Source organism: Heterocephalus glaber, unplaced genomic scaffold (genome assembly GCF_053883595.1).
Source record: "Heterocephalus glaber isolate CG9 unplaced genomic scaffold, H.glaber_assembly_v1.0 deba00000738, whole genome shotgun sequence".
Lineage (NCBI taxonomy): Eukaryota > Metazoa > Chordata > Mammalia > Rodentia > Bathyergidae > Heterocephalus > Heterocephalus glaber.
In genome coordinates, this window is record NW_028258161.1 from 13760424 (window position 1) to 13778463 (window position 18040).

At 47.1% G+C, this 18040-nt stretch overlaps 1 protein-coding gene across 19 annotated transcripts in view; it reads right to left on the reverse strand.

The window, feature by feature from the left end:
* The window catches only part of Svil (supervillin), a 209241-nt gene that overhangs the window by 34080 nt on the left and 157121 nt on the right, over positions 1 to 18040 (reverse strand). For 15 of the 19 annotated variants that reach the window (XM_087207029.1, XM_087207027.1, XM_021242021.2 and 12 more), the window contains 3 exons: positions 14184 to 14313; positions 10078 to 10125; positions 1744 to 1891 (listed from right to left, as the gene is read on the reverse strand). In XM_087207029.1, coding sequence (XP_087063155.1) covers positions 1744 to 1891; positions 10078 to 10125; positions 14184 to 14313 — 326 coding nt within the window. The remainder of the gene's footprint in view (positions 1 to 1743; positions 1892 to 10077; positions 10126 to 14183; positions 14314 to 18040) is intronic. The other 4 variants (XM_087207036.1, XM_087207031.1, XM_021242019.2 and 1 more) reach the window with 1 other exon arrangement.

Genomic DNA, 18040 nt, shown 5'->3' on the forward strand with positions numbered 1-18040 from the left:
CAAGAGAGCTGGGGGTATAGCTCCATGGTACAGTGCTTCCTTAGCAAGTGTGAGGTACTGGGCTTGATCCCCAGTATTGCAAAAAAGAAAAGTATTTCCTGCGTAAGCCATACAGCAGGTGTTGAATAAATATCCCTGATTTACTCAAGAAAATGGGAAAGCAAATGCATTCACTGAGGCATAAGAACTATTTGTTATCCAAACCCATATCAGAGCAAGTTTTCCTTTGATATCAGAACTTCAGGGCACAGGGGACATTTAAGAGCTCACTTAAAAAATAAGTTACAATTTTGAAGATGGGAGCAGACAAAAGAAATCAATGCAGAAAGTCATCAGGATATGAGCAAGAGCAGCAGTCAGAAGATCTGGCTCTGAGTGAAGTCCTCAGCTCCAGCTGTGTTTATCAGTCAGTACCCTCAGTCTGCTTTGCTAGTGGAGGGACGGGGCTCATGTGACAGTCGGTTAATCATGACTGTACAGTTTTGTGATTTGATGAGGAAAATAGTCAAAGATGCCTCATTCTGTGGGTGTAAGCTATGTTTACACTAAGGATCCTTCCACTAAGATTCCAATTAACTATAATTCAAGATTTCCCCCTCCCTCTCTTTCTTTCTTCTGCAAAGTTATTTTGTGTCTACAATAAGTTAGGATCCCTAAAAGTTTTGAGTAAGAGGAATGCTAAACCTCTAGGCTGATGACAACATGTTAAGACTAAGTAAATGTGAACACTTTGGCCATTAACTTAGGAAATCTGCTTTCAAATAATAGCTTGGAAAATAAAGGTACGTGCATAGTGCACATAATGACCAAGGGACACCTGTATTTTTCTGTGTTTACAGGACACAACATGAAGCCCCAAACTCTCCCATAGAGCTCAAAGCTTTCTGGTGATGTTTCTAACCACGTGACATGTCAGTCAGTGTCATGGGGTCTCTAGGCTTCAGGGCAGTGCTAGGGACTCTGCTACTCAGCAATGAGCTTCTGCAGGGAGAACCCATCCCATGCAATGGAAGAGTCCTTCAGACAGCTTCTAAAACAAATCTGGAAACTGGCCTTTGAGGCCAGAGCAGTCTGTTTTGATAAAAAGAGACCTAGGGATTAACCTACAAGGGAGAGGAGATAAACTCCTTTATTGGTAAAGGCTTACTTGGGATAAGCAGATGCCAACTCATAAGCAAATGGAAACAGTTTAAGAATAATTATGGGAAAGGACCGAGATTTATTAGCAGATTTGCAATTGCTTTTGAAACCTAGACTTGCTCTCAATTCCCGAATGGATACGTTTTGAAATAGTGACAAATTGAAGAGTGAGATGTAGCTCAGAGATAGAGTGCTTGACTCGTGGGTGTGCAGTTTTGGTTGGATCTGCAGCACCATTAAAAAAAAAAAAAGCGAAAACTGACAAGTTGAATCACGCTTCTTCCGCTGAAGATGACACGAACTGACTCTGAAGTAAAGGCATCTGGTAGGAATATTCCACAAAACTTATTGTGAAAATATGCACAGGGCATCAGTGCCGTGTCGGGGACAGGGAAGAAAACGGACCAAGACTTGGTGTGTGTAAGCACAGCTCCCCACGGCAGACATACTCATCCTGCACCAGAAATGCACACTTCTAGGAAAAGATTTTAAAGGATTTTAGAAGGCCGTCGCTTGTTTACCAGAGCGGTCACAGCCCTTGTCACGTCTAGTGTGGGCAACCAGTGAGCGCGCACCTGCACACGTGCGTGCGCTGGCTCTCACCTTTCTTCACCATCCTGCCAGCCACCGTGAACTGGGTGGAGTCGTTGGCAGCGCCTCTGCCCTTGGTCTTCCAGGCCTCTTCCCGCACGGTGATGAGATGCTTCCGCTCCTCGATCGTCATCTGGCTCTCTCGGCTTTCCGAGACCCGCTGTTGGCAAAACGTATGAGAGCGAAAATCAGAGAGCAAGACAGGGAAAAGCCAAAGAGGTGTGAACTTTGGCCTGAAGCATTTCCTGAGCGGAAAAAGCAGGCGCAAAATGACTGAGGAAGTAAAGTTGCTGCTTCACCGTCTAGGTGACCTCGGGCTACTGAGGAGACTCCGCAGGAGCACGGCCAGTCTGGGCCGTTCTCAGGTGATCTGGCGAGGAGCAGCGGGCACAGCGGGAAAGCTGAGGGGCAGGAGGAGTCCCAGGGGCCCGAGGGCCGAAGATCGGCCTCCGTCCAGCAGGGTCGTCAGCGGGCAGTCAGGCACCTGTCACCCTGGAGGTCTAGGAGCCACCGCGGGGCTCACGCTGAGGCCGCACTGTGCCGCGACAGCACACGTACAGAACTTTCCTACTTAAAAGTGCTCCCCAAAGTTCCCAACTGGTCTGGAGAGAGCTGCCCTTGGGTTTCTAAGCTACCGGTGGTGCTTGACTGATCCGTGGTTGGGGACAAGCGGAGTTCAGGGGAGGGGTCCAGAGGGGCCACCAAGGGGGAGCAGACAGACGGAGGAGGATGAGCCAGGAGGCAGAGGCCCGGGCTGGAGCCCGTGGGCGAGCAGGAGGAGGGAGGGGAGAGGACGAGTGGGTGGCTGGGGGGTCCCCGGTGTCTTCGGGACAGGGCTCTGCGTCCTCCTTCGCGGTCTCTCCCTGCACCCCCCACCCTCCGCAGGGCGCAGGACAGGACAAGGAGCAGGGAGCGGTGTGGAGCCAATGCCTAGCAAGGGAAGGAGGAGCGAACAGGTGTCCCCCGAGAGCCCGGAGAGCCTGGCAGCCACCTGCAGCCACTCCGAGGACAGGAGGCAGGCCCTGTCCCTTCCGGGTGACCCCAGGGCCTCCTTAGACCCAAGCGACGCCTCTCGTGGCAGGGCATTCACTGCTGACTGTAACTGAGCTCTCCTCACTGTCTCCTGCCCCCTCCCAGCAAAGCGGAACACAGTGGCCCACAGCTGCTCCCTGGCAGTGGAGGACCAGGAGCGCACCCCCAACTCCCGCCCACTGTCCCTCGGTGGGAGATAATGTCTGGACTCAGGAGGGACAGGAAGAGGCCGCAGGCTGGCACGGCTCATTTTCTCCTCGGCTCAGATGATGGAGGCCAAGGGAGAAAGCGGCCCCTGTCTGTCTCCTTCCCGGAGCATCACCAGGTGAGCACTCACAGAGGCGGGTTTCAGACACGCACACGTGCCCCCCAGTGTCTGAGCTACGAGCTTCCTTTTACAGGATTCTTTCACAGGCCAGAAGTGACAGTAGCCACAAGTGATTCTGAGATTTTAGAAACCTTTCCCTGAAGAAATAAGACAATGCAACACAAGATCCGCCTTAGATCCTAAATGTGGTAGGGCTAAAAAGGACCCAGTTGGGTGTAAATTGACACGATAAGAGCATGGATGTGGAATAAACACTGTATCACTTTTTTTCTTTTCGTACCAGGGATTGAACTCAGGTCCTTGCGCTTGCGGGGCAGGCGGCGGAACCACTGAGCTAAATCCCCGGCCCAAACACTGTATCACTATTACCTTCCTGATGTTGATCACTGTATTAGTGTACTGAGGTTATTACGGGGTGAAATATTTTTTACTTTAGAAAACACACACGGAGGTATTGAAAGGATCATGTCTCCAAACTACTTGTACATGGTTTAGGGTTAGATAAATTTACACACACACACACACACACACACACACACGCACACGAGATGAGAGAGGTACGGGGCGAAGGGGTGAGATTAGGCAGGGGAGAGGAATGGGGAGCAGAAACTAATGCTCACAGCTGGTGAATCTGGAAAGCTTATAGGAGAGTGCCTTACCTAGTATAGAAAGTTTTAAATTCACCAAAATGAAAAGCTATCCAAAACTTTTAAAAACCCAAAAACTTTGTTCTAAACTTTCCTGCTCAGGATTGACAAGAAGGCTCTAATTCCAAGGAATACTCTGAATTACGCATCCATATGGAATAAACTGTAAGGCTGACTTGCCAGGAAGCCCTCATGACATTTAAGCAAGATGAAGTTTTCTATGAAAATACGGTTTCAGAAGTGAAGGTAAATCAAACCAATATAATACTTGGCTTAAAATACTGAAATAAAACATGTAAAGTGCCAAGAAATTTGGCTCTTCCCAAGGCCCAGTCATCATTAGTCCTGCGGTAAGTTCTAACACCCAGAAACAAGACACCTGAGGCAGCAACACCTCCCCAAGCCTGCGGATACCCCTGGACTCCTGCATGCACACAAGGGACATGACCCAGGGTGACATGACCGCCGCAGAATGTAAAGCTTCCATTCTTCTGAAAGATCTGGGTCAGGAAGAAATATTTTTTACTCCCCTCTTAAAGATAATATTAAACATGAAAGTTTCATTTGCTTAGAAGTTTCTCCTTAACTTGGCAACTTAGTGAGTAACTCCTTTCATCTAGCTTTACATGGCTCTACAAGGAGGTAAGGAATACATGGTTTGTATATTCATAGAACAATTTATCACAAGTGACTATTAAATTTTACAGCTCAAAATATGAGGATTAGGTGGATCTCTGTTCATTTCACTATTGTCTTATTTTTCTGAATTTTTCTTTCCTTGTATTTAGAGCGAAACATAACAGGTATAGTAGCAAGTACTGTACTAGGTCAATTCCCAGGGTTCACCCATAGATATTTACGATTATGTGGGGTAGTAAGAGAGAGCTGAGGCAGGATATCCCATCTGTAATTCATCCTGTCAAACATAGATCCTAATAACTGGTGGGAAGAGATGGAGAGTGTAGGGTGAGTGTGTGTCTGTGTGTGTGTGTGTGTGTGTGTGTGCACAGAAGGCAGAGAAACACCTGGGAAGAAAGAAATAGCCACTTAGTAATAGCCACACACTGAGACCATCCAAGGATCAACTACATAATTGTTTTCCAGTCACCACATAATTGCTGCTAGGCTTGTTTATCTCTCCACCTACTTAGAAATCACGGCAACTCTCATTCCATATTTTGTACACAGGCATGTGACCCAATGAGAGAGTGAGACTAACCTGAATTGTTAGGATTAAGGCAAGCCTAAGGGTAAAACTCTTCCACAGTTGTACAGCTTCAGAGAAAGGAAATGAGATTTGACTTTTAAGCTTTTTATCTTACATCCAGTTAAACTCAGCTATAGCAGAATGGTCCCAGAAATAAGCAACAGAAATAAGGCCAAGTGACAAAATTCTGGTCACTGTTAAAGAAATTTAGCTTTGCCTTCTCCTTGAGAGAGATTTCAGTCCACCATCACTGCACAAAGTCTCAAGTGGCCCAAACAAGATGGAGCAAACCTCACAGGCCCAGCTCAGGCCTCAGAGTAGCCACGGATCCATCGGTCTACCAGCTCTTAAAAGGGTGGCAAGAAAGCAAAGCCTCATTCAGTGCAGACTCGCTGCCTATGAGGAAGGACAGGATGAATACTGAAGCCCGACACAGAGACCTGCTAACCCTGTATTTTCTTCTCTCACTTAACATTAAGGCACTAAAACTGCTGGAGAAAAGCAAAGGAGTGACCTGGTCTTGGAGGATAGTATGGATCTATCACCACCTAACCAGCATAAAAAACCTTTCTGTTTATCTTGAAAAATTGCTAAGAAGTAAATGTATAGAATTTAAAAATTAACATTTTAAGTAATAAAATAGAAACTACTTTTGGTAAATGTTATTTTTCTTTAAACTTAAAAATACATGGAAAGACAGTCCATGTTTAGGGCTGGGGATTTAGCTCAGCAGCACCGCACCTGCCTTGCAAGTGCTAGGTCCTGAGTTTGACCCCTGGACAGCCCATGTTCATAAATAGGAAAACTCTGCTTTGTCAAGATGTCAGTTCTTCCCAACTTGATCTATAAATTCAATACAACCCCTATCAAAAGTCCAGTGCTATAGAGTTTATATGGAGAGGAAAAAGACTCAAAATAGCCAACAGGAAATTGAAGATGAACAATGTTGGACGGCTTACAGTACTGACCTTTAAGAATTATTATAGGACTATAGGAATTAAACCTGTGTAATATGTGGTGAAAGAACAGATGACTAGATCAATGGAACAGTATAAAAGACCGAGAAAGGAGAAAGTGCAGTTCGATAGAGAAAAGATAATCCTGGAATATCTGGACACCCAGCCCCACCCCAAATCTGCAGAATGATCTTATTAACTCAAAGTGGATCACAGACCTGAATGTAAAATGCAAAGCTAAAGCTATAAACCTCCTAGAAACTATTAAAAGTGTGAGTCTAGGTGACCTTGGGTTTACTGATCACTTTTTAGATGAAATATCAAAGGCATAGTCCATGAAATAAAACTGATAAGATGGATTTCCATGAAATTAAAAATTTTATCTCTGTGGAAGATACTGTCAAAGGAGTAAGACAAACCACAGGATGGGAGAAAAGATTTTTTAAAACATAGCTAATAAAGGACTATTATCCAAAAATATACCAAGGAATTTTAAAATTCAGCAATAAGAAAACAAAAAACCAGATTAGTAGGTAAAGGATCTGAACAGATATTTCCCCAATGAATACAGACACAAGCTAAGCATAAGCAAATACATTCACCATCATGTCGTCAGGGATTTACAAATTAAAACAATGAGATGCGGATATGCACTTATTAGAATGATGAAAATCCTCAACACTGACAAAACCAAAACCTAGCAAAGACATGGAGCAAGAACATTCAGTGCTGATGAGAATGCAAAATGATAGAGCCACTCTGGAAGAGAGTTCAGAGGTTTCTTAAAATACGAAGTATATTCGTACCACATGATACTACAATCACACCCTTTAATGTTCAAGATGAGTTGAAAATGTACATCTGAGCAAAGACCTGCAGATGGGTGTTTATAGTAGCTTTCTCCATAATTGCCAAAATATGGATGCAGCCAGAGTGCTCTTTGGTGGGTGAGGAGCCAAGTAAATGTTGGTAAACCCAAACAGCTGAACAACATCCAGAACTAAAAATAAATGAACTATCAGGGCATGAAAAGACAGAGGCATCCAAAATGCATATTTTGAAGTAAAAGAAGGCAGCCTGCAAAATTTACCCACTGTCATTCCAACTCTATGACATTCCAGAAGAGGCAACACCATGGTAAAAAGATGGCGGCTGACGAACATTAGAGTCAGAGAGAGACGAACAGCTGAAGCACAGACACCTGAAGGCAGTGGAACGATTCCGTATGATACTGCCACGGCAGACACGTCATTATATTTATCAAAACCAAGAGAATGTACACCAAAATAAACCCTCATGTAAATTATGGACTTTAGGTGATGTGCCACTAGGCTTATCAACTAACACATACGTCACTGTTGTGTGAGACATCGGTATAGAGAAGGCTGTGTGTAGAAAGGCCAGGGTGTACAGAAACCCTGTTCAATTTAGTTGTGAGCCTGAACCCAAAACTGCACTAAAGCTAGTTCTCTCTTTGTCTGTCTCTCTCTTTATGTATATATGATATATAGAATTTATACGTATTCTATATATATACATACAAACATGTACTTCAAGACTTCAGAAATACAGCGTTCCTTTTAAAGTCTTAGTACTCATTCATTTATGAGAGATGAAAGTGCCAGTTTTCTCCAGATTTTAGCTCCTTTCTTGGGTGAACATGGGCTGGACAGCTGGGCTCTCACAGTGTGCATTTCTAACTCCAGGGAAAGGAGCCAGTGAGAACAAGGGCAAAGCAGCCACCTCATGGAGAAGTGGGGAGTTCCTGTCCGTGACGAGGCCCGGTGAAGACCCACCAGACCCCTCTCTCCTGTCAGCCTCACAGGCCACACCTGAGCAGCTTGCTCCTCCTCCATTGTTGGTCCTGAAGGAGCAGTGCCATCAGGCTGTTGCTAGTCGGGTGCGGCCCGAGAGGTACAAAGCCTCAGTTCTGATGTGGAGACTGAGGCCTGAGGGAAGCAGCTGAGGCTAGTCCCACAGGAGACTGAAGTGTCTCCCAGAGGCCCACGTGCGTACAACCTGGTCAGTGACCTGTGGTGTTACTGGGAGGCAGTGGAACCTTTGGGAGGCGGGGCCTAGTGGGAGGAAGCTGGGTCACTGGGGGCATGGCCTTGGGGGGCATAGGGATCCTGCCCCTTCCTTTCTGTTTCTGCTTCCTGCCGAACATGAGGTGAGGAAGTTTGCCTGCCATACACACTCACCACAATGTTCTGCCTCACCGTGGCCCAAAGTGATGGAGCCAGCTGACCACCGACTGTGCCCTCTGAACAGTGAGCCAAACTAAGCCCTGCCTCCTTAGGAGCTGATTTTCTCAGGTTCTTCTGCTCAGGGACAGAAATCCGACTAACATGGAGACAAGGACCATGGGAGTGATGAAAAGTGGATGTGGCTACTTTTCACACCTATTGTGACACCAGGAACATTTCAAGGGGAACAGAAAACAACTGTTACCATTTTTAGCTTTAAAAATGATCACATATCAATCGGCCCAGGCCAGGTTCGGGTGGGGTCCAGACGAGGTAGAGTGGGTAGCTGGGAGGGGCAGGGGTCTGAGGCTTCTCATTGATCAGTTGTCACCTGATCACACCAGATGGCCACTTCCTCACCTTGTCTTCCTTCCTGTCCCTTCCACACCCCAAACTCCTCTACCATGTCCATGTACTCTGTGAAGCCAAGCAAGACACACCCTCACTGAGCTGGGCAGTGAACACTCTGGAGCACTCGGTGGGCTCCTGACAGAATTTAAAGCTTGGAGACTGAAAGGGGACGCTTTCCCCTGAAACCAGTTCCATGGCTGTGAGGTGAATTCATACCATTGGGTCTCCCTAAAAGTCCAAGCCAAGTGTAGCGTTTGTTGACTGACCCCAAACATATGAACTGCTTAAACCCATACACACTATTCTAGACTCACAAACTCAGACACACAATCACACACACACATAATACAATACCACAGACACAGACTCTTACACACACACACACACACACAGAATGCAGAGTTACTTTCCCAAATGAAACCCAAAACTCCTTCCCTACTGCTCAGAAATTGCAATGAGGCTTAACATGTGTAGGCTTTTCCTCACCTGATTACCAGATACAAAAGACAGGCAAGTATGGGCAGTAGGTATAGCAGGAGAATAAGGAGAAGCATATACAGGTTCCTATAGAGCAAAGCAAGAGGATTAGAGGTAAAAAGAAGATTTATTAGAGTGGGGCAGGGCAGGCGAGGTTGGTGGGGGAGAGACAAAAACAATGACTTTTCTAACAGAAAGTTATTGCTCTCATTGCAATTTCAGTTTGCTTTTCAGGAGGGCCCGGCCTTGATGCTAACACTGTGAAAATCAGTCCACACAGTGCAGTATGTGCAGCTGCGTCATTTCTGCCCAGTAACTGAATGAGATAATGAGAAGATTACTGCAGTTTATGTAAGAGAGGTACAGAGAGGGAACCAAGGCTGCAACTGACGGTTTTAACATGAACATAAAACCTCACTGTCTTTAAGGTATTTTCATGACATGATTAAAAATAATTAAGGTCAGGGAATGCGTCGTGCAGATTGGATGGAGGCTGTATGCTGCCTGGGATATGAAAACCAGCCAGGAGGGCACCAAAGGAGTGCCTTCGATCAGAGTTAGGACCAGCGAGGAGAGAGCAGAGTTAGTTGTCAGGCAGGTACTTCTGGGGACAATCATCTTTGCTCGTTGGGGGAAAAGCAGGACAAGCTGTTGCCCCTTTAAATGGCCTTCAAAGTTTTATTTTTCTTCCAGAAAAAGCCCTTCAGAGAAATTTACAGGAAACAAGCCAAAATCGCTGACTCACTCTGACTTTCTTTTTGGGCAATTTAAATTTTCCCCACTATAGTAGTCAGTTCTCTGCCTGGGGCAGTCCTGTCTCCCAGATTCTTGAACAGGGGCTATGTGACCTCTGACTGAGCATGCCCGGCAGTGCCTGGCTCTACGCAGGGCGAGGAGTCTTTCCTACACCAACATGAACGAGTTTCCACCACCAAAGCCCCTTGCTTTTCTTGTTCTGGGAGGCCCCACTTTGAGGATTCTCTCCAGTGTCCACCTTGCTGTGAGTAATAAAGCTTTCTTCACCCTTTCTCTTCTGGGCTCTTGTGGCTTTGAACTCACCGGGGGACCCAGTTATAGAAGGGCACCTGTGAGTCCGGCTTACCCAGCGCAGATTAGATATGGCATTGTCCTCTGTGACTCCTCCTCCTTCCTACGGGTTAGAAAAAATGGAGACATGGCAGAGGTTGGAGAGGAGTCTGGTTAGGGACCCATCATTTCCAAGTGCTTGTGCCTGGCTCAGCCAGAAGCATGCAGTGCTCACAGTGCGGTGCTCACAATCCCACGGGGCAGGTGCCCCAAGGAAACTCATTCCCTGAGCTGGGACGATGACCTTCCCTCGGAGGCCATCACATCAGCCTTGTGCTCCCTCCCAGCCTCGCTCTGGGAGCTTCATTCCCCTCAATTAGGACTTGAGATTTCAGTGACAGAAGGGGATGAGAGACATTTGCCTTCCTCGAATTTGCAGGAGCTTGTGGGGAGATGTCATAGATCTTAGCTGCACTCACGGACAGCATCAGGACTGAAGCAGGCCAGGACATGCAGTCCCGGTCTGGGATTCAGAAACAAGCTGGGTGGGGGAACCCATTCCTATAATCCCAGCACTTTTGGAGGCTGAGGCAGGGGCGTTGTAAATTTGAGCCCAGCCTGGACAACTTTGTGACTTAGCGAGAACTTTTCTCAAAATATTCAGAACAATTAAAAGGGCTGAGGATGTGGCTCATTGCAAGGGCCCTGGGTTCAGTCCTCAGCACTGAGAATAAAACCAAAACAAGTGCAGGATTTTTAATGTCCCAGGAAATGTCAGACGCACTGGATCACCGGATGATTATCTTCTTCTTCTTCTTTTTAGCTACTAGGGATTGAATCCAGGACCTCACGGATCCTAGCAAGCATTCTACCACTGAGCTACAGCCCTGGGCCTTTTTATTTTGAGTCAGGTTCTTGCTAACCTGCCCAGGTTGGTCTCAAATTTGAGATCATCCTGCATCAGTCTCCTGAGTAGCTGAGATTACAGGCTTGCACTACCCTCCCCTGCTTAAGCACGGATCAACTTCCCCCTACAGTGCTGAGATAGGGCTGGGCCTCACGAGTGGTAGAGTCTACCACTGGCCTACACCCCGCCGCTGGATATCTGTCTTATGGGAGGCCATGAGGGTCCCCATGGACGCTGTAATGTCAAACAGGCTGAACTGGGTTAGAATTTAAAATGAATTTTTTTGGTGAAAACAAAACCTGCAATTTGGTTGTAACAAAGAGGCTCTGGCCAAACTTCTTCAAGATTTTGTCTCACTTCTTTTTTCCCTTTCTAATGGGATGAGTTAACACTGGAGAAAACGGCACACATATCATGCTTAAGAGCACGCATCACACATGGCGTGGACCAGGTCAAATCTACAAACCGCATGGCTTGGCTGCCTTCGGAACTAACTGGGTACACTACAGGAAGCAAACGCATTTAAGTGGGGTTAGCGCTGGCCGGACTAAACCTAGCAGAAAGGCAAGAAGGGTGGCAGCTGAGGGAGGAAAAGAAAGGACCTGAATGAGGTAGGATCATCAATCTGACAGCTGGAAGGAGGGAACTGGAAAGCAAGGAACTGCTTCCGAGTTCCATACTCCCTGAGACCTAACTGAAAGACCCCAAAGGAAAACTCTCAGGTCTCAAAAAACTATTTATGGTCTGAAACAAGGCCATTCTACCAAATAGGACTCCAAGGGAGATGCACCTCGAGGCCTTTCCCTATGGGACAACCCTTTTGACAGAAACAGAATAGCCTCAGATTCTCAGTCCTTCCCTATTCTTTTTCTAAATGTGGCTCTCGGAACATTTAAGATGCCTGGGAGGCTCCTATTACACTTTTACTGGCCAGGGCGGACCCACATGCTTTGAGGGTTTCTCAGGGGCCATGGCACTGACTTCCAGGCCACAGCCCGGCCCACCTCTCCTGTGTTCCCACAGCTACAACTCAGGCCAGGGCCCCCTGCACACCGAGCAGGAGGACGGGCTGTAGAACGTGCAGAAACCGTGGATATCTGCTGTTTGGTGAATTCACAGATTTGGAAGTGAGGACCTGACCAGGAATCCAGCTCCTTTCTACCCCTGTAATGGGAAGAATGGAAGGTTCCAGTCCTGCCCTCTGAGCAGCTCTGCCCGGGCAAGTTTAGAAGGACCCAGGAACAAGCCCCAGCCTCCTGCACACATCCAGTGTCATTCCTTCTCCAGGGCAGCGATCCCACAGGGCCATTCTTCATGTCGGACACCTGGTCTACCACATCTGAGCACAGCGCAGGGGTCTTTGAAATACACTGCCAGCCCCTGGGAAGTAGCGGACCCAGGGGCTGTCACTGGCCAGCTGAAAACCACGAGACATCAACTGAACTTGAGGTTTCCCAAGGTCAGTAGTGAAGATCCCAGCCTAGGTTGGCTTATTATAACTTCAAGGAGCTTACTGTCCCATGCCAAAGTGGGCCAAGCCATGGAGGAGGGCAGGGATAATGAGTTCACGTGGCTGCAGCTTCAGTAGCACCTAGGAGTCCCGTGACAGCAGTGCACACTCAAGCCCCAGTCACTATCACTGGGTTCCTACCCCAAGGACAACTGCAGGGGACTTGACACCTCCAGGCCTCTCCAAACCTTTGCCATGTGGGCAGCGGTTCAGACTCATCCCTGCCCATGGCCTCTGAAGTTTGGAGACCTCTCGGTCTCTCAAGTGGGCAGCACCATGCGTGGGGAATCTGTCTTGTTTTGTGCCTTGTAGCGTCATTTTAATTTTCACCTGGCTATGGGAGACCTTCAGCTCCTGAAGGCCTGGAAACCAGTAAGATACTGGCCACTGCTCCGTGCCATCACAGGTTCGTTGACAGCTTTGCTCATGAAGTCTGTGTTAAAGTTGTTTCAAGATTTTCTTTTTGCAGTGCTGGGGATCGAACCCTGGGCCTTATGCATGCTAGGTCAGGGTTCTACCACTGAGTGCCATCTCTAGCTCCAAGATTCACTGAAATAAAAGATGTGGGCTGGGGATACATTACTGTATTGGATGGACCTAGCTTTCTTTCACCTTGAGACCTATGTATCAGATGTACACATTTTAATGTTCTAGTTATAGCTGAGAGCTTTATCAATGGCTGAGATTAAATGTCTTTAGTTATTATTATCTTGAACACTAGAACAGAGAATTCAAATTGCTGTTGTGTCGTCCCCTATGTTGACATAGAAGTACCACCCTAAATAAGCCAGCACTCCTGACCCACAGTATGTGGACTCTCATTTTAGGTAAGTTCCTTACTGTGCAAAAGTCACACTCATCATTTCTCTCTTTCACAGATCCTTGTTTTATTTCAGTTTTGAGATGGGGCCTTCCGCTGTTGCCCTGGCTGGTTCTGAATCCTAGGCTCAGGTGACCCTCCTACCTTAGCCTCCCGCGTAGCTGGGACTGCAAGTGTGGATCATCACAGATCCTTTATTTTAGAACTACAAGAGGTCCAAGTGACCAACCAGTTGCTTATACGCTGTCCCTTTGCCTCCAGCCTTGAAGTGCGTTTGGAGTTGGAGGGCCAGCCAGCATGGATGTCATACCGGTTTTGAAAGTGTGCAAAGCTGATCAAAGGCTGGTCGTCATTACATTTGTAATTTCACAACTCATCAGTGCCCTTGCACTCAAAATGCTTGTGAGCACTGAGCACCATGTCTAACATGATTTTATTTAAACTTGTAACATATGTTGCTGTACATCCATAAAAGGCATGCTCCTCATCACCGAGCAGCCTGCGCAGGAAGAAAGCACTCACAGACCACACTGATGTCCTTGTGCTTTATGCTTAAGTCTCAAATCTCTGCAGAGGAAATTCAAGTCCATTTATTAAATATAACTTACGCTTGTTAGTAGGGAATTAAAGTTTTTCATTTGATCCACATTCTAAAGCCAGACTTCACTTAAGAAAGTTTTTGACTGTGTGCACAATTTAAAACTTTTAAGCCCCTCCTCACTGAGGCCTTATGCCTGATGCTGTGATCAATTCCGTAATATCCTAAGACTTGACCTTTTGACTGATTTAAGCAACTTTGAGACAGAGGAGGTGTTCAGCCTCAAGGCAAGAAAACACAAATGCTCCAAGACAGGGATTAGTGAGCCATACGCCAGTCTCCAGGGCACACGTTCAAATGTGAGGTTAGTTAGAATACTTTTTCCTAACACAGAAAGAAAGCATTACCTTCTTTTTAAGTGATTGCTCCACTTCTTGGATATGCAGGCTGCTAGTGCCAGATGCTTTGCTGTAGTCCTGCTTTCGGTTAAGTCTGTTCTTCCAGTCTTCCTCACCGCTCTTCTTCAACAGTGCTAGTCTAGAAGGAAAACATGCCAGTCAAAGAGAAGTCAGCACTGCACTCTTCCAACCTAGAAACGTCGCTTTCTAAGAGGATCCTGAAGGTCTCTGCAGGGGAGTGAAAATCGAAGTTGAACTCTGAATGCCAGGAAAAGATGCACCACCCCTCCAGTAAAGAAATAGCTCCAGGGCGAAAAAACCTAGAAATTGGCCCGGGGATTTAGCTCGGTGGTGCCACTGCCTGCCTCGCAAGCACAAGGACCCAAGTTCAATCCCTGGTACCAAAAAAAAAAATGGCTCTGCTTTTCCCTCAGGGCAAGAGATGAAAGTTGCCAATACCAGTGAAAAGTGTCTCCTAGTGACCCCTTCTGATCATTTCTTGGAATGACCTTAGATTATGAAAGTGTCGTTCTTTGTAGAAAATATCACACCAATGGGTTTCAAAACATAAACATATAAAGCAATGAAAAGACACTCATATACATTTCAATTAAAGAAAATTATAATGTTTATAATGTTTCTCCTCCTATGCTAAGCCTTGTTCTTTTCTTCCAAATGAACTTGGTCCTTCCAATGCATCTTAATACAAAAATGATTTTCTACAAACCCATTTAAAAAAATTATCACTTCAGTTCTCCCCAAGGGAAAGAATCTAATTAACTAAGATTTGTATCTAACCTACTTTAGTTCAACCCTGGTGTGACTTGATCTAAAGCTGCCTAGACACTGCTATCTTGAGAAGTTATTTTCACTAACATGATGCTGTTTTAGCTAACTGTGTTACAATGAACGAATAAGTCCTGGGCATTTAAGGTGGACAAACAGGGCAGAGACAAAAGGCAAAAAAGCAGTGGAGCTACTTTTACTGGAGCCGATGTTCAAACCATCTCAATAACTAGGAAATTATCTCCACTCAGGTCCCCTGGCTCTGTCTTCCCGATTTGTCCTGTCGGGCACTGGACTGCCAGGTCTCCAGAGGCCCTTCTGCTAATTTCCTGATTGCATTAAATATTTGAATGGAAATAGGATGGCACATACTCTGTGACAAAAGCTTGTTAACAAATAAGAAAACAAATTTTGTGTTACTTAAATGTGAACTCAGGCTGGGGATGCAGTTCAGGGGTAGAGTGTGGACTGGACATTCCTGAGGCCTTAGGTTCGATCCCTGGTGTGCACTGGTCACATAACAGAAGTGAGACATGAAGAAAAGAACTCCCCAAAGGAGCAGGAGTGGGGACCCTCAGTTCTACCCCCCTTCTTCAGTCTCCTCCTCCTCTTCCCTTCTCATCTTTCTTTCTGCTGTGTGTAGCAGGCAGGAGCCCACATGCCCGTTCTACAAAATGGAGGATGCTGCCTTATCTGTGTAAGGCAGAGCCCACATCGAGGCTCTGTGGAGTTTTAAATGTCACAAATTTAATGTTTGGAACACTCTCTGTGCCCCATGGACTGGTTCATGTATTTGGAACACAATATCTGAAGTCCTTTAAGTATTTTAATCTGCATTGTGTACTGGAAAATGCCTAATATTTGTCTCTTTTCCAATTATTTTGAATGAGTTAGTTTTGCTCTAATAAGAAAAAAGAATCTGACACAATCAAATCATTAAAAGAAGTAATTAGCACTTGCCTTCTGCATTAGCTTTCAAAGGTCTCAAAGCATCATTAAGTGAGACTTTCAAGAGGGGGCATGCCCTCACGTTCACACCCCGGTGGAGAGGCCTCCACCCCGCGGTCTGTGCAGGAAGCTTTCATGCGCTGATGGTCTCCTCACTAACCGGCCTCAGAACCAGCGTCTGTCCCTTTCTTTACCTTTGACTCACACAAGTAGTTATTCATCTTGACCTTCCACCTCATTAATCAGATTGGATCCCAAACGATTTAAGGGAATTGAAAAAAATCAAGTTCATCCTGTGAGATGAGTTTATTAAAAAGAATGAGCTGCAGTCTGGAGGAATGAAGCTCCCAGATGTTGGAAGCAATGATGATACCACTTGAATAGTCCTGCGTCCTCTCCAGTGGCTGCTCTGAAGCATCCATAACTGATTCATTAAAAGAAAAGATGGAGTCTGGAATCACGTTGTTGTGCATCTTCCACTCTGGATCAGCACAGTAACGTCTGAGAAACGACCCTGCTTCTCCGCTCTGACAGGTGGTGCTTACCCACAGACAGCTCTTGCTGTCAGAGCTGAGCAAGGCCCTGCTGTCTCCCTCCACTGCTCTGTCAGCCACAGACACATCTGTGCCTTGGTCTTTCCGTCTTCACACAGTACTCTGGCTCTCTCCTAATGTTCTCCCCGCTCCCTCCCTGGATGGCCTTCAAAGAATTCCTCCTTCCCAAAACCCTGACATTTTGCTTCTAGAAGTACTGGCAGGGTCATCGTTAGGGACTTCCAAAGTCTACAGAGTAACCAGAATAATATGGGAGGAACTGTGCTTCAACCGAGCCCACGTGGCATTGGACCCAGCCCTGGCCTGCAGAGGACAAATGATGACTAACTTCAAAACAGCATGCACTGCAGCCTAGGTGTGCTACTCCAGCCCCTTTAGATTTCCTGCTCGGTGTTTCATAAGCTAAGGGGGATGGGAAGTCTTTCCCAAAGTGTCCTCTCCTCTTGCGATCTCACAGCCCTGCTCTACCACAGACGGCTGTCCACGGGAGAGGGCTACGTGCCTGGGCCTCTGTGCAACATGCACTCCTGCCTGTGCAATTCAAACACCTGCCAGCGCCCAAAGCTCTGCCAAGGCAAGTGCTGTGTGCATGGCTGGGATGTGGTGAGCAGGGCATGTGCTTCGTCCGAGCTGGGGACCCAGTGAGTGCACCGATTAGCCTGTTAACCCCAGGCCCGGCCTGCGGCCTGTGGGCGTGTTTGCCAGGTTGCCAGGGAAATGTGTACGCCTCGCCACAGCCCACACTTTTCCACCAGGGAATTCTGGCCTGAGAGCCCTGGTTGGAATGAGTCTTTCAAGCTCAGAGCAGTCAGGCCTGGGTCAAATATGGGACAGGCAAACACGTGTCCCTAATATCAAATGAGGTGTTTTTCTCTCTCTCTTTAGAAATGTTCCCTCATTTTTGAGAAATGTAGGCAACCCCACAGACTTGATAGAGCTGAGCAGCCCGGACAAATGCTTGGATCTTGGTCTTGGCCGGGGTGCAGGCTGGAGGAGGAGATCACAGGCCCTTTCCATGTTCCGGGGACCTGAAAACCGGGCCCTCACAATGCTGAGCCTGGCCCCACCACTGAGCTCAGCCCCCCTGTCTTTCCCATGGAGACTGCTCTGGTTCGCACACAGGGCGTCTTGAGACAGGAATGCGGATCGGACTGCCCTCTGGGATGGCAGCCGTGGGCAGGGCTCTCGGGAGGTGCGCAGACCCTAGCAGGGCCAATGGTTGTCCCTGGGCATGAGGTCCTGCTCTCTCCGGACTGGACTGGTTATCCCAGGAGCGAAGCCCCCTTCAGGTTTTTCAGTGTCCACAAATGCCTGTGGCTCTTCCGACTTCCACTGTGCTGTGAAGCAGCCCAAGGCCTAGGTGGCCGCTGGATCCTGGAGTCCTACCCTCTAGGCTTGAGAGTCAAAATAAACTTCTTCCCCTTCTAATTAGCCAGACTCAAGTATTCTGTTACAGCAATAGAAAGCACGAAGACAAGGACACATCAGAGACGAGAGAGGGAGGGGCAAGGGGAACAGCCTTGGGTCCTACTCCTTTCTCGGGAGCCTGGGGGGCTGCAGTGGCTGCGCTCTCCTGGC